Genomic DNA, 22,410 nt, shown 5'->3' with positions numbered 1-22,410 from the left:
ACCTGGCCCTTGGGCCTGTGGTTTTGCAGGGACGACCCTATCAGCACACCTAACAAGAGGGGTGAATCAAAATGCTGCTACTTCAGAAATTGAGACGTGATTAAGCGAGAGGACATTTAGGCTTTAATGACTACAGCCGCTACTGGGAAACCACAGCTTCCCGGTGCCTGGACCCATTTTTATCCATACTTTATTTTCCCCATTCCCATCACATCTGTAGTTACCAAAACCTGTCAACCGGTCAGAGGGGTATAAGAACAATTTAGTGGGAAACTTATAAACACCAGAACATCTGATTGCATCCTGTTACCCGCAACTATTCTGAAACTTTCACTTATAAAAGAATATGCTGAGTCACAGAATAAAACACTGCTTTTACACGGGTCTCAATCTGAAATCCACAAATGCTAGTAAGTCAGTTTTAAAATTTTTAAATTTGTTTCAAAGTTATACCCAAGACACATTGACTTCATAGGAAATCCACTGAGAAATGTCTTTCTGGGCTGAACACCTCTTTCCTTTTAGTCTCCCCAACAGAGCATGCACATGTTAATTACTTTCATTTTGTAATCACTGCTGTCCCGCTACTATACCAAGATCACCTAAACTGTGTGCAGTATTCTGAATGTTCTTAGTTATACCCTAATTTCACTAACTGGGATTTCACTTCTGGGATACCCTGTCACTTGAATTCTTTGGCTACTTTTGAAGATGAAGTCCAAAGAACTCTTAAATGATTCTCCTTTGAAGGGGGTGGTGGTATTTTATAGGCGTTAGCAACTAGCACCTGGGGCTGTGCTGATCCCATCTGGCATCACTGGGAGGCAACCTATAAAACCAGAGAATCGGGCTTCCCTGGTGGCGCAGTGGTTGAGAGTCCACCTGCTGATGCAGGGGACGCGAGTTCGTGCCCCGGTACGGGAAGATCCCACATGCCACAGAGCCTACGCACCCGGAGCCTGTGCTCTGCAATGGGAGAGGCCACAACAGTGAGAGGCCCGCGTACCGCATTAAAAACCAAAAAACAAAAAAACCAAAGAATCATTTGATGCAGCAGCCAACTAAGAGACTCAAAACTGAGGTTAAATTTAAAGAAAAAACTAGAGAAAAAAAGGTGATCCTAGAGGAACTCTGAGCAATCAGTCATTACGCACGTGCGTGCATGTGTGTGTGCGTGTAAGGCACCACCAGATCAATTCAGTGCAGCCTGGTGGTTCCCGATGACTCCCCTTTTTGGGAGACTGTGATCTGAGGAAGCAGAATCTGGCAAGTGGCCAGTACCAGTAAAGAGCGGCCATGAAGTGCTGGCCACATTTATATTCAACCCTCTGGAGTCAAACCTACACGTTCGGGAATTCCCTGGCAGTCCAGCGGTTAGGACTCATCACTCTCACTGCCAAGGGCCAGGGGTCAACCCCTGGCTGAGGAACTAAGATCCCACAAGCTGTGCGGCGCAGCTTAAAAAAAAAACAGAAACAGAAACAAACCTACAGGTTCACTTGGGTCCCACAGAGCAGTCAAGTCCACGCAGAAGCAGGCTATAACCCAGGAGGTAGACTTTCTCACTTGCTAACACGTCCTTTTGCTTTGTTTTACTCCCAGCTATAAGCTGCTTGGACCGGTTTTCAGGCTCTTTAAATCTCACTCCAAATATAGCTTCCTTGGTGACCGAACAAATATGTGACCTTACGTATAAAGAGCTGCACACACCTCCCAACTTCAACAGAAAAGAAAGGCAATCTGTGTCCAGTTCAAGCCCGGCATTTAAATGGGAACAAAGCCCAGCTCCACTCTGCTACTCTCTTGCTCACATGCCAGCCATGCCATTCAGACAGAGCTGAGCGAACACCAGGAGAGCTCCCTGGTGTTAACAAAGCACCTGGAAACCAAATCGCTCTGCTAGTGCCACTGTACCGTCTTTCCTGAATGTCAGGATACGGTGCAAGGGGAAGAGGTCAGATAGTCCTGAAGTGTTCTCACTGCCACAGCTGCCATACAACTGCCATTCCCGTCTGTTTCAAACAGCACATTCATTTTCTTGAAATATGTGACAAGCACCCTTTCATTCCACAATAAGAGTATAAACCAAATCTGGGCCACTTGCCCACTTCTGCCACCTCTTACAGCCTGTGCCCTCAGAGCCATTAATCAAGGGGCCTAAAGTGTGACAGGGCAGCCACACCACTGCTTTTCAAGCTGCAGAGGGGTGAATGCATTAGGACTGGGGTCTTGGCAGGGTATGCACAATTCCCTGTGGAGTCCATTCAATTCGATCCCTTAGAGCCTGAACTTCTTTTAAGAGCACAGGGCCAGCCCCTTAAGCCTCAGAACAGATGGTTTTCCATCAGTTGAGATTTTCAGACGGGGATAACTAACCATCATAGGCTTGTGGGGCTTCTTTGGGACACGTAAGAAGAAAGAGAAAGCTTACAAACACGAGAAGAATCATCGTTTCACCTGCTTCAGGCAAAGCAGTTCAATTCTGTCTCACTCACTGCAGACACCCGGCGAAGAAGACAAACCTAAGTCAAAGTCTCCCTGCCACTCAGCACAACTCAAAGGCCAGGACAGGGGAAGCAAAAAGAACACTCCCCCCAAGCCTGTTCCAAAGATCTTCTCCATTACACACACGAGAGAAATTCCGCCTCGGGTCCAGGGCAGCGGAAACGGCACTGCTGCTAGTTAGTGTCTTGTTCTGGAGCATCCTTTTCGGCCTCAAACTGAGGCTGAGACTGTACCTGGCGAGGAGAAATTGCAAAGAAAAACCTATTCAAGAAGATATACACAATCTCTCTCAGCTCACTTTTAAATCAGGCATTAAAAAAACTTGGGAAACTGAGTCTCAGATATACAAATTCCACACAGAAAGACCCTTCTTTGCCTTCAGACAGGGATAACTTCACATCATCATGGACTCAGCTCCCACCCCTCAGCCAGCCCGCAGCACTGTGCCTAGCTGCACCCAGCATCCCAGACCCGACACGCTGACAGTTCCTGTCCTTTTAAAGCCAGGGTCTCCCTTAGCACAAAGTGTCTAGCAGCCAAGTATGGTATATACATTCCAGCATCTTTCTGGTGTCAGTAAAATGCCTGAGACAGTGCGGATTACTCCTTTCAGCCAGACCACTGAAGGCCAGCTGCACAAAGGGTACCTGATGCCAAGAGGAATCGACATCAAACAAGGTCATTTCTCCTTCACTCACCTCTGTGTGCAAAACAATACTGCAGAGCAACCATGTGGCTTTCAGTGCTTTAAGACAGGGATTATAGATCTGCCCTGAGAGCTACTTAAAAACAGCCAGTACTATAATCTTGCTGTCATAAAAATCCCTGAGCTAAAAGTAGATCAGATCATCTAACTGTTCCTCCGTACCCGCTCTTAAACCAGAGCCATCTCATCATGGCCAGAGGTGGGGTCCAGAACATGTATACTACTTCAAACCTCTGTAGGTGCACAGCCAGGTTTGAGAAGCACCATTCCTGTTTTTACAAACTGAAGAAATAAGGCTCTGGTGCGGTCAACCTGGTAACAGGCTGAGACTGGAGTCTAGATCTCTCAAGTTAGTCTAACACGGGATTTCAACCTACCGACGCTTTGGGTGGGTAGCTCTTTGTCGTGGGGGCTGTCTTGCGCACTGCAGGGTACTTCGGGGTACTTACTGCGTCCCAGCGCACCCCGACCCCAAGCTGAGAACCACTGGCCTAACTCAGTAACTAGTTGTTCAACTAACACCTCAATAAAGCTTAATAGTTTCTTTTGGAATAAGCTGTGGTAATTTTGTTACAATCTGGTTGAGACACACCTCTTTACAACTGACAATATTACATCAGTGACATTTTCTAAATTTAAAAAAAAGCTTAATAGTAATAATAACACCCCCCCACCTCCCAAAATCAATTAGCTATATCTTTATGGTTCTTTAAAAACAAAACAAAAAAACACCTAGCCGCGTACTATGGGTGAGTGAACTCATTGTCTCGGTTTACTTACTCAGTAGCAACTCAGGGAAAATATCTACCTCATGTCGGGTTGTAACAAACACTGTGAGGCTGCTTGGCAGGGGTCTAGCAAAGAGTTCCATACCACTTCTCTTATCCAGCCACTAATAATCCTGGAAGACCCACACATCTCAGAATCTAACTGACCAACACTTAAAGGGATCATAACCTATGCAATTCTGTGAAAGAGCTAAAAATCTTACCATTCACAGAAATTTCATCACAAAGATCCTTACACTCAGTATCTTTGAACGATGGTTTTCATGTGACTTTTTTCCAAGTCCACAGCCAACATCTTTAATCTAAAAGAGAAATACGGATAACACACTTCATTCTAACAGAAACCAACTTAAGGTATTGATTCTCGATGGTGTTTAAAAAAGCTGAACCTAAGCGAGTCAGAACTCCTCACAAAAGATATCCTGTCAGACAGGGATAACTTCAAACCAACCTCAGCTCAACCAGTGACAAAACATTTCTAAATCCCAGCCAAGCAAAGCTCATTTTCCAAGTCTTCCTTTCACCCCTGTATGCAGCGGCATCCACTTTCATTTCAGTGACACCTAGTGGCCCCGATTACACTGGCTCAGGCCATCCTCACTTCTGGATTCTAGGCAGGACCCTGACGGGACCTCTGGGTCCACCCGGATTCACAGAGCCGAACTTCAGAATTGAGACCAGAGCGTGAGGGCGCGGTATGCGGTAGGCCTTCACACCACCTCCCCCTTCTCACTTCTGGTGCCCCCCCAGGTCTTACCTGCATCCATTCTTACTCATTTCAGGGTTCCATTCGCTGGTTTTAAGCTTCAACGTGCACGTCGGCTTCTCACCATCTCTGCAGTTGCCAAACAAAGGCCTGTGGGGAACGAAAACGTGAGCGTGTTAAGGGTCGTTGTAAAACTACGGCCTACGGCTTTCCAAACAAAGTCCACCATCCCCCTAATTACCATCTTTGGAGTTACGTAAAAACTGGGGCCGTTCAGCCGCTAACACCCCTGAAGTGAACCGAGAACCGTCCCTGTCAGCCTGCTCCGTGTAAAGACCTGGGGACCTGCCAAGGCCGCGGGGCTGCGAGCTCAGCACATGGGTGTCTGCAAAGCCGGGGAGGGGGGCGCGGGGGTTGCGCAATACGGAAGGGCCGCTCTCCCCCAGGAGGGCCGCTCCGACGCCAAGGTGGGCTTGGGCTCTCCCCGCTCACTAATGAACACTCGCGCCCTTTGGAAAGCGTTTCCCCAGTTATCTCAGCGAATCCTCCCAACCACCCTACTGGGGGCGAGACCAGGCTTAAGAGTCACCATTTCTTCTTCGAGGAGGGGGCGGCCGAGTGTGCTAGCGCCGTGTCAAGAAAGACCCCGTTTTCCCACCTCCGCAGCCTTACCGCCGCCAAAGGTCCGAGGTTGCCGGCCTAGCTCGGACCAGCCTGAGGCCGCCATGACTTCCCGCCACGAAACCGACGCCGAAAAGAGAGAAGGGCGGCGCCTGCGCGCAAGTCTTCGCGGCAGTCTCGCCGGAACTCTCGCGCTGTTGAGAAAAGGCTGATGGGAAATGTAGTGCAAACAGCCGCCGCTGCAGGGCAGCCGCGTCCTCAGCGCGGCTCTGGACCCGGGATTAGATGGTGCCCGCCGCCAGGGACGGTAGAGAGCCTGGGGTGAGAGGCCTGCTCTGTATAGAACCACGGCCGTTAGAAAACGAAGGTGGACTGTCGCCTGGTCCACAAAGCCATTTATCTATTGAGTGAACAGGGTGTCCCTGGCCGAGACTGGGTGGGCGGTGGAGGTCTCAGAAAACTCGAGGGGACTTCACGAGAGGAACGGTTGAGGGAACTGAGGCCCTGCCGGATTTCGTTCTTAATTGCTGTGCGGATTTTATTTGGGGCGGGGCGAGTTCGTCTGGGGTGGTTGGCTGCGTTAGCGAAGAGGAGGGAGATTCCCGGGAAATTGTTCGACGTCCCACTCAGTTGCTCTTAATTGGGGCGAGAGCAGTGGGGCACGGGCGCGGCCGGCAGAGGGCGCCCGAGAGTGACGGGCTGGGCCGGGCTCTAAATTACCCTGAACCCGGGGGCTTATCCCCGCGCCTCAGGTCCCGCCGCCCCGCCGCCCCACAGGGGCGCGGCTTTAATTCCGACAAGGAAAAATAATCAAATTACGAAAAGAACTGAGAATAGTGTAATGCCCTCTGCTATTCCTGAGTGTTGATTTTCAGGTAATCACCCCGGCTTCAGTTTTGAAATAACAAAAGGGCAAAACAACAACTAGAATCAGAGCCAGAGTTTACACCTATTTGGAAATTGGTTTAAACTTGCAAGACCACGAAGCCTTTTCTGTATTACCTTCTCCCCATGCTCATCAGCCCTCAGCAATGATCTCAGTGGCATTTAGTCTGGATTAAATTGTTCTGTATGTGGTAATACACTGTGGGTACTTATTTTCAAGTTACCACATTTGTTAATGTTCGCCTCCCTCAATTGGACTGTGAGCTCTTCAAGGCAGAAGTCTATTTTAATTTGTTTTTTCTTTTTAATTTCCTCACAGGCCTAGTTGGTATTCCACTGCCTCTGCTCACAGTAAGTACTTCACAAATATAATCATGAACTTAGCAATAGCTTCTATCGTGTGAAATTGGCCCTTACGTTTCTCTATCTTACCCTTGAAGACAGATTATTTTGTATAATACCGAAAGAAAGAATGGGGTCTCTCCCTGCAAACCAAATTCCTTTCATCTCAGACCCTAAGTGCGGAATTTGCCAAAAACTGCTTGTGTGGGCAGGTGATCTGCAGGCAAAACAATGATGATAGCTAACACTTCATAGCACTTACTGTATGCCACTCACTCCTTGAGTACTTTACGGATATTAATTCGTTTAATCCTCACCACTGCACAGTGCAGTGTATTATCGCTACCCCCTTTTTACAGATGAGGAAACAGAAGCATTGAGAGATGATGTAACTTGCTCCAGTTCACACGACTAGTAACTGGTGGTGTCAGGGTTTGATCCCAGCCTGTAGAGTCTGTGCTGTTACCACAAAGTTATACTGCACCGTGTGTGTATATATATACATGGATCTTATATATAAGGGTTTTTGGTTTGGGGGGAAGGGGAAGGAAGAGGGATTTTGTGTGTTTGCATGGGTGGTTAGGGAGGAAACTGGGGGAGAATGATGGGCACCTGTTGCACTGTTTCGAGCCACTTTCTGGCAGGAAGAGTGAGGGTGAGAGCCTGCAGGAGCTGATCAGTGAAAGGCAGAGGCTCTGGGCCCTGGCAGGTCTGTTTTGGGTCCCAGACTAGTTGCCACCCAGTGTGCAGTGAGGGCCATTTGTCGCAGATCGACAAGGGCCACTGTGCCAGAGGCCACAGTGTAGCTTTCGCACCTGACAGGGCACTAGGTGGAGCAGCAACAGGCTCACGGCGGATGGCGGTGTCACGGGCTGCTGGGCTGTGGCCAAGCGGCCGGAGCAAAATGCAATGAGAGGCCTGCGTCTGAGCACACGTCAGGTGCACTGCTTAGGCAATCCAGAAATAACTGAGAAAGACTTCAAAGAGTGCACCAGGATTCCTGAATGAGCTGGCAAGGGCTCAGAGCTGTTGAGACCGAAATGCCGAGGCCAGTGTGCCTTCATTTGCACTCGTTGCTGGTGAGGTCTAGGACGTTTGAGTTTTACATTATTCAAGGCCGGCGTAGACCTCTATTTATTACATGGAAAGAGTCACACAGTCTAGTGATAAGTGACAGAAGTAGATTACAAGCTGAACAGGGCAAGAGTCCCCAGGGCCGTTCAAGGGACCTCGACTCTGAGTGCAAAGGGGAAATCTGGTCAGCTGGCCTGCTGTGCTCAAGCGGTCAGCTCACTGAGTTCCAGTCACTGCTAGGATTTAAGACATGGTATCCGAAACCCACATATAGAAAACAGAGTCTTTAAATATTGAGGTGAATTTCTTAACCTGAAAAGGAATCTTTAATTTTATTAGTAAAAGCATGAGGAGGGTAGGTATATCCCAAGCAGCTGGCTGCTTAACTGGGAGCAGATGCACCAGTGATATCCCGGGAAGTTCACCCGTGTGGCAGGCACTCCTAGTCCTGCAGCTGTCCTTCCTCTGTCTTACAAACAGCAGAGCTACTGAGCAAGTGCCTGCCCTGCCCAAAGGAGTGCATCTCGGCCATAGAAAGCTATTCCCTTTGCCAGGAATTGTTTCAGGAAAGGGTCTGCGGCGCAGTTCTGCCAGGTTTGGGAACGTTTTCTAGTTTTTAAAAACAGTAGCCTCTCTTCCGGCTTTGGGACATCGTGAGGAGTTGCCTGAGAGCACCGAAGCCATCTTGTATCCGTGACGCCCGTTTCCCAGCAAGAGCGGAAGGTCTGTGGTGGCAGAGAGGAGAAAAGAGCATGAACCCTTGAAGATGCTTTTGAACTGCTGGAGAAACCAGTCCCCAACCCCCCTGACTTCAGACCTTTTGTTTGATTCAGAGACACGTATTTTTACATGTTAGTATTTCTGAATGTGGGAGGCATCTTTTGAGCAATGGCATCTTAGTTTCAGTGAAATACAGAGTGTGAGATTTAAGAAAGAAACCACCGTGTTGTTTAAGCCATCTCAAGTTGGGTGTTCTGTTAGAACCAAAATCATCCTGGGCTTCCCTGGTGGCACAGAGGGTAAAAATCCGCCTGCCAGGTCTTCCCTGGTGGCGCAGTGGTTGAGAGTCTGTCTGCCGATGCAGGGGACACAGGTTCATGCCCCGGTCCGGGAAGATCCCACATGCTGCGGAGCGGCTGGGCCCGTGAGCCATGGCCGCTGGGCCTGCGCGTCCGGAGCCTGTGCTTCACAGCAGGAGAGGCCACAACAGTGAGAGGCCCGCGTACCACCAAAAAAAAAAAAGAATCCGCCTGCCAGTGCAGGGGACAGGGGTTCGAGACATGGTCCGGGAAGATCCCACATGCCGCGGAGCAACTAAGCCCGTGCGCTACAACTACTGAGCCCGCGTGCCACAACTACTGAAGCCCGTGCGCCTAGAGCCCGTGCTCCGCAACAAGAGAAGCCATCGCAATGAGAAGCCTGCACACCGCAACAAAGAGTAGCCCCTGCTTGCTGCAACTAGAGAAAGCCGCACGCAGCAACAAAGACCCAACTCAGCCAAAAAAAGAATCAAAATCATCCTAAATGATATGATTGACATTTTCCGAAATTTTTTTTTTTTAATGATTATTCTCTGGAAGGATGGATCGTGGTAAAATAAAGACAAACTGACACACTCAAATTACCATCCTGAAAAAAATAACAGCTGGTGTCTAGTGTTGACTCCGTGCCAGGCACTGCTCTAAACACCTTTTTTAAAAAACCACTTTATTGAGATCTGAGTGACATACGAAAAGCTGCCCGTATTTAATGTATAAAACTTGACGATTCTAAGCACCTTCAGTTTGCTATCTCATTTGACTCTCACAACAGCCCTGTCATTATCCTCCCATTTTGCAGCCAAAGTGCAGAAAGATGAAAGTCATTAGTAAGTAGGGGCACTGAGAACTCAATCTAGCCTCCAAACCTATGGTTTTAACTGCTGTGCTGGATTTCCTGGAAAAATACGCTATGACAGTGGATCATGTTTTGTTAACTCTGGCGATTTTAATTCATCCAGCTAGAAAGCCCATCATAAAAGCATAGAGGATGTTTTCCCTTCAGTTTCTCAGGACTGTGAAACAGGGCCACAAATCCTGTTCAGGATCTGGGACCATTGAACATAGCTTTAACTTCCTGGAGGAGAAGAAACAGAACAACACGAACCCTAATTATTGAGAATGGATGACCTTGGGTTGCGGTGGATTCTTTCCTGTGTTGACCAATAGCACACGCTTCACTCGCCTGCTCGGAACATCTGTTGCCTCTCATAAAATTATTACTTAATGGGTTTTTAAAAAAAATAAGTGAATTTGAAGAATAAGTAATATCCCATTGACCTCTTCTGCTGTTTTCTGGACACATCTCTCCTTCCCAGAAACCCTGCCTTCTCACAACTGCTGCAGCACCTTTGCTCATGCTGTTTGTTTCCTTTGCGTTGACATTTCCTTCCCTTCATCCTTCCCTCTGCGTAGCAAATCCCAACTCATGCTTCAGTACCCCCTTGAGAAATCTTACCTGAGGTGCTCAAGCAGTCCCCTAGCTCTTTCCTCAGCGTCCACAGCAGGCTGTTTCAGCACACGCTCTGCTGCTTTGAGCTGAGTAACCCCAAGCAGATGACTTCACCTCTCTCTAAGGTTCCTTATCTGCAACAGGAGGAGGCAGAGGCTCTCCCAAACCCCACACGACGGTCTTAGGACTGTGCACGCAAAGAGTATCTAGGACGCCCGGGCACGAGGGAAGCACTCAGTAAGCGGCACTCTTATTATGTGAACGTACATACTTCTTTTAATGCTCACTGTTTTATGATTATTTGTTTTCGTGTCTGGCTTTTCTACTAGACAGCAAGGCAAGAATCAAGTCTTCGTTCTTGTTTTTTTTGGTTTTTTTTTTTTTGAAACTCTTTAAGTCATCTTTTTTGAGGTGTAATTTACATACAATAAAATGCATCCATTTAAAATGTACAGTGCAGTAGTCCAATAAGGAATACACCTATGCAGCCACGACCCCATCACAATTGAGAACATTTTCATCGCCCGGAGATCCCCTTCACACCCTTTTACAGTCAGGTCTCCATACAGCCCCGGCCCCAGACAACCACTGGTCTGCTTTCTGTCACTAGAGATTAGTTTTCCCTGTTCCAGAATTTCATATAAATGGAGTCATACCGTAGGTGCTCTTCTGTGTCTGGCTTCTCTCAATTACCCGTGTTGTGGCTTAGATCAGTAGTTCATTTCCTTTTTAATTACTGAATATCATTCCATTGTATGAATGCACCACAACATTTTTATTCCCGTGCATGTTGGTGGACCTTTGGGCTGTTTCCAGTTTGGAGCTATGATGAATAAAGCTGCAATGAACGTTTTTGTACACACCTTTTTGTGGACATAAGTTTTCATCCCTCTTAGATAACTGCAGGGGAAACTGTCAAACGGGTTTCCCAAGTGCTTTGTGACGCTTACACTCCCCCAGCAACATATTACAGAGTTACACTTGCTCCACACCCTTACCAACACCTGTTATGGTCAGTCTTTAAGCCATTCTGGTAGGTGTGTCATAATGTCTCATTGTGGTTTTAACGTGCATTTCCCCGTTGACTATCACGCTGAGCATCTTTCTGTGTGTTTGTTGGCCCTATGTATACTTTTTTGTGAAGTGTCTGTTAAAACCCTCCCTTTTTGTATAGGCCTATCTTCTTATTGAGTTGTGAAAGTTCTTTATATATTCTGGATACAGGTCCTTTCTCAGATACTTGCTTGGGAGATATTATCTCCCAGTCTTTCCAGTTTTGATCAAGTCCAGTTTATCCATTTTGCTTTTATGGTTAGTGCTTTCTGTATTCTATTGAAAGGATTTTCCTTGCTCCACTGAATCACCTTTGTCCTGTCTTTGGATCTCATTGATCTGTATGTATGTCCTTTGCAAAGCCCCCCACCCAGCACCGTCTTGAACTCTCATCATGTCTCCTCATCCTACTGAGACCACCGTGGTCTGCGTGGTCTGCCCTCCCCGCGCCGCAGGCAGGGAGCTGTCTGAGGCAGACGCTGAGGCAATCATGAGGTCACCGTCCTGTGTGCTGTGCATTGTCAAGTGTCTGTTTCTTATATTTTGCTCAGTTTTCTGGTTGTTTGTGGCAGGAAGTCTTAATTCATTTCTGCATCCACAGTGCCTGGCACACAGACACTCCGTGAATGTCTGTTGAGTGAGCGAGCCCTTGTTAGCACCTCCAGACACAGTCCACCAGAGTCTCTCTCTTTTTTTTTTTTTTTTTTGCGGTACGTGGCCTCTCACTCTTGTGGCCTCTCCCGTTGTGGAGCACAGGCTCCGGACGCGCAGGCTCAGTGGCCATGGCTCACGGGCCGAGCCGCTCCGCGGCATGTGGGATCTTTCCGGACTGGGGCACGAACCTGCGTCCCCTGCATCGGCAGGCGGACTCTCAACCACTGCGCCACCAGGGAAGCCCCAGAGTCTCTTTTGATTGGGAGAAGCTGTGGAGCCCCCAGAGGTCATCTGGTCCATCCCCTGCATCTTAGTAGACAGTTCTTTTCCTGAGGATGGTCACTAGTCCTTTACGTCCCCAGCGCCAGCCCACCTGGGTTCAACACATGCCTATTAAATGGGGAGATTGAGGTCCAGAGAAGGAAAGGTCAAGTGACCAGGCAGTGCCTGGGCTGGCAGAACTGGACCTCCCAGGCCAGGATCTTGGTCTTGTACTAACCAGCAGGGCAGGCACTGCCTCTTATCGCTGTCTCATTCCCAGCACCTCACACAGGATTTGTACATTGTAGGCTCCCAATACGTGCTTGTCAGATAGGAGCAAGTGAATAAATGGAATAGTTTCCTCTAATACTTAGTTTAGCTGGCTTCTGCGTGTGATGTTATGTGGGCGTGTGTGTGTTCACAGAAGGATAGGACTGGCCATTCCTACCCAGGCTCGTAGGTCATGGTCATCTGTAACTCTTTTAATTTTCTCTCCACCCTCTAGCCTTAGTCCCCACTAGGGGGCATGTGCATTCCACAGAGAGGGTCTGCACTTCTAAAGTTCCAGGACTTGTTTCCAGTTTGTCCGTGGATCCCTCTTGAAGCTACCTCCTTGGTCCACATGCCCTGCGCCCTCCCCCTGCAAAAACAAACAGCTCCCCGCTCCTCTAGCTCCGCCTCCAGCCGGGCCGCTGGCTGCCATCGTCTCCCTCCCAGGGGCTCTGCCCTGGTTGAAGGAGGTAGCAGAATGGCAGTGACAGTGGCTCTCAGTGCTGGCCTCGCCGTCCGTCACCCCTGCCGGTGGCCACTGCTTCCTCCCTGAAGGGGATGACAGATCCTGGAGGGGCCACTCTCCTCCTTCCCCTCAGCTGGTAGACAAGGACTGGCCTTTCGCGACCCAGAGTCTGGTCTGCCCTTGAACCCCCCAGGTTCCTGAAGAGAGAGCATGTGAATCACCCTGGCAAACCCCGCCCGGCCCACCTGCAAAGGCACTGCTGGGGTGAGGCCGCAGCTCTCATGCCTTGTGCCTGGAGGACGGTCACCCCAGGCTTTCCTCACAGGCCCCGCTCTAGACTGTTCCTTCCTCGCCCGACAGCCTCACAAGCTTGGGCATCAGTGTTGCCCAGGCACAGGTCCTGGCTTTGCCACCAGCTGCGTGTGACCTTGAGTGGGTTCTGTGAACCTCACTTTCCGTATTGGGTAAATGAGGTAAACAGCAGTTCCTGCCTCATAAGTGAGACGATGCTTATGAATAAAGCTCTTGGTACAGCGCCTAGCACGGAGTAAGTGTCTGAGACCTATTAGCCAGTATTAATAATATGAGTGGTATCATCATCATGATAGTCAAGTAAACCTTAATATGAGCCACTTGGCTACTCTCCTTCTTTTGAGGCTCACAGAGAAGCTTTACTGCCTCTATCTCAAGGTCTTGGGCTTCTTCCTAACAGTGAGGGCCCTGCAGAGGGGTCCTGGGAGCCTGGGGGAACCAGTCGGGTCCCCTGCTGTTGTGCTGCGCCATTGTGCCGGCCTCCAATAGGCGCCGTGCCCCCTAGTCTAGGACCGGGGCCTGTGCTCTCTGCCCCTGCCCAGGACTATCGTGCCTGTAGACACTCGGTCACACGTTTGGGATGGGCGGGTACTCTCCCCGGTTGCATCTGCACCCTAGGGTGATGCCAGGCAGCTGTGGCAGCTGCTTCCCTTGCTCCCCCGCCCCACCCCTGGCACCTCATTAGCTCTCTGGTCGTGTCCCAATCTCCAGGAGAGACTGGCAGCGGCCCTGAGCTGCAGCCACAGAAGTAGCAGACAGCACCTCCCCGCTCGCTCCCGGCTGCTGCCCTCGGCCACCCTGCAGCTCCGAGCAGCCTTTTCCCTGTCACTCAGGCTCCCATCAGTAGGGAGATTAGCATTCAGACGGAGGATGGAAAAGAATCAGGACAACCACCTCCTGTCTTCTCTGGGAGCTGAGATTCATTTGGAGAAGCAGAGCCCGTTGCGGGGAAGGTATCCAGGCCAGGACCCGCCCACTGGAGGTTGGGACAGGGTTCTAGATACCGAGAAGCAACAGTGGTGCACTCTGGTACCATCTCACTGGGTACTGGGTCTTACTAGGTGGCCCCCACCCAGAAGTTCCACCTTCTGCTCTCCTCTCATTTGTTTCAGGGTTGCCCGTTGCCCAGCTGGTGTGTATGTGGAAAGACAGGCCAGGAAGGGCTGTGGGGAGGGGGTGAGGGACTCTAGCTGTTCTGAACCTACTAACTGTTCTGAAATGACTAACTGTTCAGTAATTGACAGTTTATAAACACAATTACACTAGCTTACCTATACTGAACACTCACTAAACATGGTAAGCTCTTGACACGCATTATCTAATTTAACACTACAATAATCCTGTGAGAAGGTTTACTGTTATCTCCATCTTATAGATGAGGAAACTGAGGCATAGAGACGTTCAGTAACCTACCCAAGGCCACAGAGGTAGGACGTGGTGGCGGCGTCAAGATTTCAACCCGGTGTCCTGACTCGGGGCTCCTCCCTCTCAGATCCTTTATCATCATTTCATAAGAGCCCACACCCCGGACCAGGAGTGACCCAGCTCTGTCTCTCGAGTTGCCCTTAATCCCCCCCTCCTGTTATGGTCAGTCTACCAAGCCCCTGAACTTTCCTGCTCCCATTTCCAAGCAGCGGCTCTTTCCAAGGAAATGGGAGGGGAGAAGGACTCAGCCTTTTGGGAACATTGGGTCCACCCCAGCATGGGCTTCCTACCAGCTGCTGTGACAGGAGATGGTGGGCCGAGGAAGGGGCGCCTCGGTCCCGGGCAGCCTCCCGTAGAGGCTCTCTAGGCCGAGGGTGGCAACTCTCTGCAGCAGAAGCTGCCAATGTGCAGACTGTGCAGAGAGCCCAGGGGTGGGAGAGCCCTGAGAAGAAGAGGCGAGCGTGGGCCGGGTGTGTGGGGAAGGTGTAAACACAATCTGCTCCCACCGAAGCCAGCCTGCTCCCTGGGGGAGAGAGCCCCTCCCGCCCAGCCCACATGGCACCCCGGCTGCCAGGGCCTGGGCAGCCTCCAAGCCCAGGCAGACACATCCCCCCACCTCCAGCAGCCCCTTCCTCTTGCTTTCCCTCCCTCCATCTGGAACCAGTCCCCAGAGGAGCCTTCATCTCCTGAGCAGGCTCTTAGAACAGGGCTGCAAAGGGGTGTCACTTTGTGGATGTGCGTCTGGGCCGTGAGCCAGCCCCGGTGCCGCTAGGCGACCTTGGTCTGACAATTCCTAAGCCCAGTGGAAGGAGACAGGCAACTTGAAAATGGCAGAGAGCGGAGGCAAGGATGAAGTGACAGGAATATGGCAAGTAGATTAGAGAATGGATGCATACATTGGATCACGGAGTACAGACTGGGTCCCAGAGCAGTGCGCTCCGGCCCTCAGCCTGAGAGTCCTGTCACCAGGAAGACTGATGCCTCCCAGGGAGAAAGACATGCTGACAGGAGCTGAGACAGGTGGTCACGAACTCGTGGCCCGCGTCAGGGGTGCAGCTCCTTCCCCTGATGAGACCCTTCCCCTGCCTCCGCCCTGCCCTACTTTGTGAGGCTCCCACAGAACCGCCAGGCTCCCTGCAGCAGCCCCCCCAACTCCCCATCACTTCAGAGTGGGTTCCCCGAGTCCAGTCGGCTGCACCTCACCCTTTCCTGCTGTCTAGAGAACTCCCCCAGCTCCTCTTTCCTGAAAGTCAGGGGCGGGGCCCAGCCGGGCAGAGACCTTGTTGCTGGATGGGCAATGGGGGCTGGATGGGGAGGTGAGATGCACGTGGGGGGAGTCTGGGGGGCTTTGGAAGACGAATGGCTGCAAGGCAGCTGGCAGCAGCAGCCTGCAGGGTCTGCGCCTGGACCGCAGGGAGCAGAAGCGGAAATCTGCTTTTCTGTCTGCTCAGGATCAGGCAGGATGGTAAAGAGAGAGAAAGGGCAGAGCAGCTGGGGGCAAAGCAGGCCACCGCCGTTACTGAGCAGTCAGCAGATTGACGGAAGCAAGTGTCATGCTTTTTCCCTTCCCACATGCTACTGCCCATTTGGGACACGGGCACGCGTGCACACACACACACACACAGAAGACACACTCCGAGGACAAGCTGTGAGTTGCTTCCATCCAGCTGTAGGCAGACGTGTCACAGATCCGAACGGCATTTCCTATTGATCATTTCAGCAGAGCAGCCAGTGGCAGGGTGACCTCTGGGGACCAGGGAGAGGCAAATGTCATAGGAAGTGAGTGCCACCATCGCAAAGTGACACCACACAGCCCTGGACAAGCTGAGCTGCCAAAGATGGGCGGCCAGGCCAGTAAAACCGCGTCTTCCACTGAGCAGCTGCAGACTTGCAGGCGGCTTCAGGGAGGCCTGCGCTGTGGGCGTGAAGAGCATGGGCTCTGCAACCTGCCTGTGAGCCTGGGGTCCTCCACTTACTAGCTGGGTGACGCTGGGCAAATCAGCAAAGCTCTCTGTGAGTTTCCTCATTTCTAAACCGTGGACAGTAACATGACCAGCCTCCGTGGGTTGTTGCGAGGGTTCAGAGGAGGGTGAAAGGGCAGCCCTTCCTTTGTGAATGTGAACCATCTCTGTCCCTCAGTTCTGGAGTCTCCTCGCCCCCCACTTGTTCCCTCCTCTAGCCCCGGGCGGCAGGGGTTGCCCCCGAGTTAAATGGGGGGACCCCACTGAGTCCCTCTCTCTGGGCCTCCTCAGAGGAAGGGAGCCCGTCCCAGAGCTTGAGCACCTCTGCCCCTCCCGCCTGCCCGGCCAGGCCCAGGTTCAGAAGCCCCAGAGCCAGGGCCTTGGGGGAAGCGCAGACTGGTGGGTCTGGGGGCCGAAAAGGGGAGTCTACCTTCTCAATGGCTGCTTTCCCTAGTCTCCCCCCTGCAGCTCCTTCCACCACGGTGTCCTTCGGGGGTGGGGGGCACACCAGGACGTGAGCTGAAAGAGAAAACCAAGCCGGGTCGGCTCTCTCTCCCACCCCAGAGCGGGGCCTTGTATTTCAGAGTGGGCATCCCAGAGCACTGCCTCTCCCTGAGAAGTCCTCTAGACAGCCCTCAGGCCCCCAGCAGGACCACCATCCCCAGGCCTAGAAAATGCTGTTGAGACCACACGTAGTTCTCTTAAAACTAACCCTTGCCCTGTGGCCTGGAACATAACAGGCTCAAAGTAGGAGCCGACGGAAGGAGTCCACCCTCCTACCCTTAACCTCCATCGTGACCACAGAGCTGAAGACAGCCTGCTCTGCTCCCACATGGCCAGGCCTTGCGTGCTCTGTATTCTTCCTTTCTTGTCCCCAGCCCTGCCCTCTCTCCTCCAGGCTGCAGCCCCTGCCCTACCTGCCAGCTGATCCCTGGCCCTGGCGCGGAGCTCCTCCTGAAGAGGCGAGGGCTTACTTCAGCGGTTCTTTCTCTCTAAACAGAAAAGAGCATGGAGTCAGAAGACTGGAGGATGACCCTCCCACGCTTCCAGCCTTCCCCTTCCTCCTGCCCCCAAGCCTAGCGATTCACCCCACTATTGAGGGTGAATCAGCAACACCCCAGAAGCCAATTGGAATTTATGACTGTGGAACCGGAGAGCAGAACTTTCACGTCTACTGCCCCGCTGGGCCAGCCCTCCGTGGAGCCACCACTGGCAGAAGGGGTTGGTTGGTAGACCAGTTAGCTGGGTCCCAAGGAGTTAACTGGCAACTGCTTCCTTCTGGCAAGGCCACAGCAGACCAGGCCCGGCCAGATGGTTCCAGATTTGGCCTTTTCTCTCCCGACAGGAGGTCCAGGGGCATTTCAGTCGAGGAGATGGACTGCCTGAAGTCAGGGACCTGTCAGTCCCACATCAGCCACAAATTGGGTGGACGATGTTGAGTAAGTCATTTACGTCTCCCTGCCCCTCAGCTTCTTGCACCATTGACAAGAGCTAGAAACACCTGAACTGCCAAACCTTTGGGGCCATGGAGACTTCCGAGTGAGTTAATGTATGAGAAACCCCTGAGGAAGAATAAAGCACTGATCATATAACAGCAAGAGTAGAGCTGGCGTTAACTGAGCAGTTACTCTGTGCTGAGTGCTTTACTACGGTTATCTCATTTAAACCTCACAGAAACCTCACAACCAGTCCGTTATTAATCACAGTTTATACATATGAATAAAAAGATTACATAATTTGCCCACAGCCTCTCAGTAAGAGCGGAGGTAGGATTTAAACTCAGGCTGCCCCACTCCAGACCCAAACTCAACAGTGAGGACCAGTCAGCATTTGAGGGCCCAGTGATCGTCATTTTAAACGTGTCAGCCCATTTCACCGGTAGCCATAATTAGGCACCATTGTGACCCTCTCAGCTAGCCCAGCTATCGAGGAAGGGCGTCACAGAAATGACTCTGCTTCCTGCACAGGCCCTGGGCTTCCCAGGAGGCCTTCTGACATTCCAAACCTGGGGGAACCCAAGGACTGAGAAGTCAGAGCAGAGACACAGAGAAAGACCCAAGTTCTCGGCTTGCCAACCTTGACGTATTTATGGGGCACACTGCAGGCACATCGCCCACTCCCTGGAAGAGACGTGGGGTGCACAGGCGAGTGTGCATGTTCACTGTCTTAGCCGTCTGAGCCTCCTTTCAGGGGAGTGAGAGAAGCAGTGCCGGGGGCTAGAAGATCCTTCCACAGCAGAGAATATCACTCTTCAGATAGGTCCCCCACACTAGATGGGCCCAAAGGCACAAATGAACATTTCCAACTGTATGTTCTTCAGAGATATGTGCTGACTTTTCAGTGTCTTCTTGGGCATAGAGCCCCTATCATCAAAGGACACTAGTCAGCGGGGAAGGAAAAGTCCAGAAGTTCCCCAATCTTCACCCATGGTAAAGGCCACATGGCTCCAGAATAGGGAAGAGTTAACTTTCTGGCCACTGGAGACAGTGTCCTGCCCGCAGGGACTGCCCAGCCAATGGCACTCAGTGCTGATGATGTCATGCTCCTCCTGCGCCTTCTATTGGGGACTGGACAGCGAATCCTGCCGGAGGTTCAGGCAGCTCCGCTGCTGCCGAGGCTGGGGGGGGCAGGGGGGGGGCAGCGGGAGAGGGAGGGGGAAGGGAAGGCAAGCAAAGCAACGCAGAGCTGCTTCTGCCTCATCCCTCCCTCCACTCCCCCTGCACCTTCCAACAGAAGGGACCCTGGGGACCACCCCGCACTAGGACAAGCAAGGCAGAGAAATTTTGGTCCAGAGGAGAAGCTGAGAGTCCCATTCCCAACTGGAGAAAACAGACATTCGGCCTGCCCACTAGGCATACAGTGAACAGGGTAGCTGGGGTGAGGGGCCAGCGTGGAACACGCACGCGCACACACACACACATACCCACGAACACCCCCGGGGCCTGGGCAGGGACAGGGGACAGCGGCAGCCTCCTTAGCGACACCCTTCCTCCTTCACCCTAGACTCTTCTGCCTTACCTGCCTGAGGACTGGAGGTCTGTTTCCAAGCTGCTGCCCATAACTGCCCCATCTACTCCACTGGGCTCTCTGTGGGAGGGAAAAGAGGCAGGCAGAGCTGTGGGCAGCACCCAGACCCCAGACCCCGCTCCTGCTTCTCTGCAAGACCTAAGCCACATTGGGCTCTGGAAGCGGAGGCTGTGGCCAGCGTCTTTGAAGGGCTCCAAGTTCCCCCTACTTCGAGGGGGAACCTCTCAGGGCTCCCTGGCAAGTCCCTCCCAGCCTCCCTGGAGCCCAGGAAGCCCCCGCCCGCCTTCAGCTTGGCTGTAACCCAGCGCAGTAGTTTCTCCCCCACCCCAGCCCATGGCCCAGTCAGTTTCTCACGGTTGGACCCTGTTGGCGAATCGGCGGCGCCAGAGCATGGCCAAGGTGCTGAGCAGGAAGAGGGTAGTGCACATGGCTCAGCTGCCCCATCCCCTCCAGACCGCGTCCGCAGGAGAAGGCCAAGATGGCCCCTGCCAGCTCTCCCGAGCCCCTGCGGTCCTTCCTGAGGCTCCTGCAGGCGACGGATTAGGAGGCTCAAGCTGATTAGTGGGGTCAGCAGAGCCGACCTTGTGAAGACTGATTGACCTAACTGGACCCGGTTGTCCCCCCTCCCCGTGGCAGGGGAAATCGACCTCAGTCTGTTCTGGATGTAGGTATAAGTAAGCCCTGGGCCTGACCCTCAAGGGACTTAGAGTCTAGACAAACGCACGGGCAAGTTAAACATGTGACCACCACAGACAGACTTAGTCTATTCACGGTGCCTACAGAGCACTCTGGGAGTCGCAAGCATCAGGGGAATCTTCAGAGAGGAGCTGGGCTCATCTGTATTTGCAGGAGCTCAAGGAAGGGTGGGCCCACAGACAGAAGACTCCGCCAGGGCTGCAGACGTGAAAGCACAGGGCATGTTCTGGCAACTGGCAGTTGAGTATTGGTGGAGTCATGATGTCACAGGGGAGGCATCGGGAGGGGAGGAGGACAGGGGAAGAATATAGATGATGAAGCCAGAAAGACAAGGGAGGCCAGGGAGTGAAGGGCTGGCTAAGTGGTTCACTTCTAACCTCTGGACAGCCGTTTCCAAATGTTTCTGATTACATACCTTCTTCAGTAAAAGGCAGAATCTAAGTGTGCACTCAGGAAAAGGGATATATGCATCCACTCATAAATTATATACTATATTACTGTGCAAACTGTATTAGTCCCGCACCAGAGACATACATAAAACTTGTAAAGGGCGAGATCAAAGTGAATAGAATCAAGATTTCTCCTACTTTCTGTCCACATCCCAGGGGAACCTCTTGGGCAGCCGTTTGGATGGCCACTGCACTGGCTCTTGGGAAGCTATCAGAGGCGGCCCAGGAAGCACGCGGAGCACAGGCCAAAAGAGAGAACACGGGTCTGAGAGTGGCGTAAGAAACTAAGCCCACACACTCTCCTCCATCTCTCTCCAAGACCCCCAGAAGAGGGCATTAGAGTTTCCCTCCCTCAACTGAGACCTGAGCGGCAAGAGGCCTCCCGCCCAGGATTCCAGTAACGTACCTGAACCCTGGGCTCCAGCAAGGCCCGGAGCTAGGGCTGTGCCCTAGGGCCCTCTGCTTTGAAATAGAATTTTTAAAAATAAACACGTAAACCAAAGCTGAAGAGGACAGCCGCCACCTCTTGCCATACTTGAGCAGTGGACACAGACTTGGGAAGGGCAGTGTCAGCAGGGAGTCTTAGGGAGAACTGGACACACCCCACAAGAGCCGTCACATGTGTCACATGTTTCAGATGCTTGCAGCCCGGGTCTGGCCTCAGGCTTCAACTGGGAGTCAGAGGTGGGACCCCCTCCATACCAGAATCGAGCAGCTGCTTGCAGGGTGGGGACCAGGTGGCTCTCAGAGGCACAGTCCCCACCTCTGGTCCAATCCCCTTCCCTGAGAAGGCCACCAGGACAAGAATTTGTCTCCTCCACCCACAGAACCCCTCCCTAATCCAGGTGCTGGTGGCTGAGATGTCTCCAGCGCCCTGGGCCTCCCCCACCACCAAGACTTCCTGGCAACCCCACCGACCCACCCACCGCAGGTCCGCTCTGCCCGGCCCAGCGGCCTCTCCTTCGAGCTTTTCTCCCCCACGGTCAGAATTAGGAGCGGCGCCAGGTTTGGGCCTGCCTGTGTCATCAGTAAGCCACCCAGGGCCTTCTTTCTGACGCCACGTGCGTGCCCCGAGGGGGAGGAGTGCTGGCGGGAAGGAAAGGCTGGCGCAGGCCTCTGGCGCTCAAGTTCGACAGCCGCCCCCCATCCCCGCATTGGTGTTTTCCTGTAAGGTGTTGGCGTAGGGAGATGACCCCAGTCCTAAACCCTCCAGAGTCTGGGGTCCGGAGCTCTGCGGGTGGCGCCGCGGCCCCCCGGCTGGCTCGGGAGAGGCCGGGAGCGAGCGGGAACTCAGCTCGGACCGCGGCGCAGCTGGAGGGGCTCGCGCCGCCCCCTCGGGCTGGCGGCCACGCCGCAAATGCCTGGGAGTGTTCGACTTAGAGTCAGTTCCCCGCCGCGGGAAGGGGGCACACGCGCAGACGCCCCGGCCTCGCCCAGCGCGTGAGCCGCGACCCGGTGCCCCCAGACCTGCACGCGCCGCGGCGCACTCCCGTGCGGCCCGGCGCCCCGTGACTGCCCGCCTCCTCCTCCTCCCGGGACCCCTCAGTACACCCGCCCCACCTACGCCCCGCCCGGCAGTCAAACTCCGCGGTGGCCTGGAGGGCGGGCACCCCGCCCAACCTTCACCTTGCCGGAACTGGCTCACGGACAAGGGGTTGGGGGTTTGGAGCGGATCTTTTTTTTTTTCATGTTTTTCCAGCAGACCACATCCCCGCCCCC

At 52.7% G+C, this 22,410-nt stretch overlaps 1 protein-coding gene, 2 long non-coding RNA genes and 2 other non-coding genes across 6 annotated transcripts; 1 reads left to right on the top strand and 4 right to left on the bottom strand.

Annotated features, from left to right (window-relative positions):
• Positions 1 to 100: 100 nt before the first annotated feature.
• LOC115842661 (uncharacterized) lies at positions 101 to 5,484 on the bottom strand. The gene is made up of 4 exons (XR_004035402.2): positions 5,378 to 5,484; positions 4,757 to 4,855; positions 4,203 to 4,301; positions 101 to 2,738 (listed from the first exon to the last, which is right to left on the bottom strand). It is a non-coding gene; the product is annotated as an uncharacterized lncRNA (long non-coding RNA).
• LOC115842793 (small nucleolar RNA R38) lies at positions 2,318 to 2,390 on the bottom strand. Its single transcript, XR_004035474.1, has one exon. It is a non-coding gene; the product is annotated as a small nucleolar RNA R38 (small nucleolar RNA).
• LOC115842792 (small nucleolar RNA R38) lies at positions 2,836 to 2,919 on the bottom strand. The gene has a single exon (XR_004035473.1). It is a non-coding gene; the product is annotated as a small nucleolar RNA R38 (small nucleolar RNA).
• An 81-nt stretch (positions 5,485 to 5,565) lies between the features above and the next one.
• LOC132594111 (uncharacterized) lies at positions 5,566 to 18,040 on the top strand. Its single transcript, XR_009560282.1, has 3 exons — positions 5,566 to 5,647; positions 6,531 to 6,562; positions 17,865 to 18,040. It is a non-coding gene; the product is annotated as an uncharacterized lncRNA (long non-coding RNA).
• Positions 7,739 to 22,408, bottom strand: PRCD (photoreceptor disc component). 2 transcript variants are annotated; one of them, XM_060290276.2, is made up of 6 exons: positions 21,098 to 22,408; positions 19,901 to 20,072; positions 19,538 to 19,606; positions 17,437 to 17,511; positions 16,950 to 17,038; positions 7,739 to 8,352 (listed from the first exon to the last, which is right to left on the bottom strand). In XM_060290276.2, exons 2-4 carry the CDS (start codon positions 19,972 to 19,974, stop codon positions 17,490 to 17,492), a joined length of 165 nt encoding a protein of 54 aa, XP_060146259.1. In that variant the 5' UTR covers positions 19,975 to 20,072; positions 21,098 to 22,408; the 3' UTR covers positions 7,739 to 8,352; positions 16,950 to 17,038; positions 17,437 to 17,489. The 2 variants fall into 2 exon arrangements, with proteins under 2 accessions (XP_060146259.1, XP_060146258.1); XM_060290275.2 differs by having other exon boundaries at positions 7,740 to 8,352; positions 19,901 to 22,408.
• Between the last annotated feature and the right edge of the window lie 2 nt (positions 22,409 to 22,410).

Source organism: Globicephala melas, chromosome 20, assembly GCF_963455315.2.
Source record: "Globicephala melas chromosome 20, mGloMel1.2, whole genome shotgun sequence".
Classification (NCBI taxonomy): domain Eukaryota; kingdom Metazoa; phylum Chordata; class Mammalia; order Artiodactyla; family Delphinidae; genus Globicephala; species Globicephala melas.
This window is presented reverse-complemented; position numbering and strand designations above follow the sequence as displayed.

Excerpts from the sequence above, each read along its gene's own strand:
- PRCD (XM_060290276.2), bottom strand. The coding sequence starts at position 19,974 with ATGTGCACTACCCTCTTCCTGCTCAGCACCTTGGCCATGCTCTGGCGC. Across the intron at positions 19,607-19,900 it reads TTCGCCAACAGGGTCCAACC|AGAGCCCAGTGGAGTAGATG; the intron begins GTGAGAAACTGA and ends TCCCTCCCACAG. Across the intron at positions 17,512-19,537 it reads GACCTCCAGTCCTCAGGCAG|AGAGAAAGAACCGCTGAAGT; the intron begins GTAAGGCAGAAG and ends TTTTCTGTTTAG.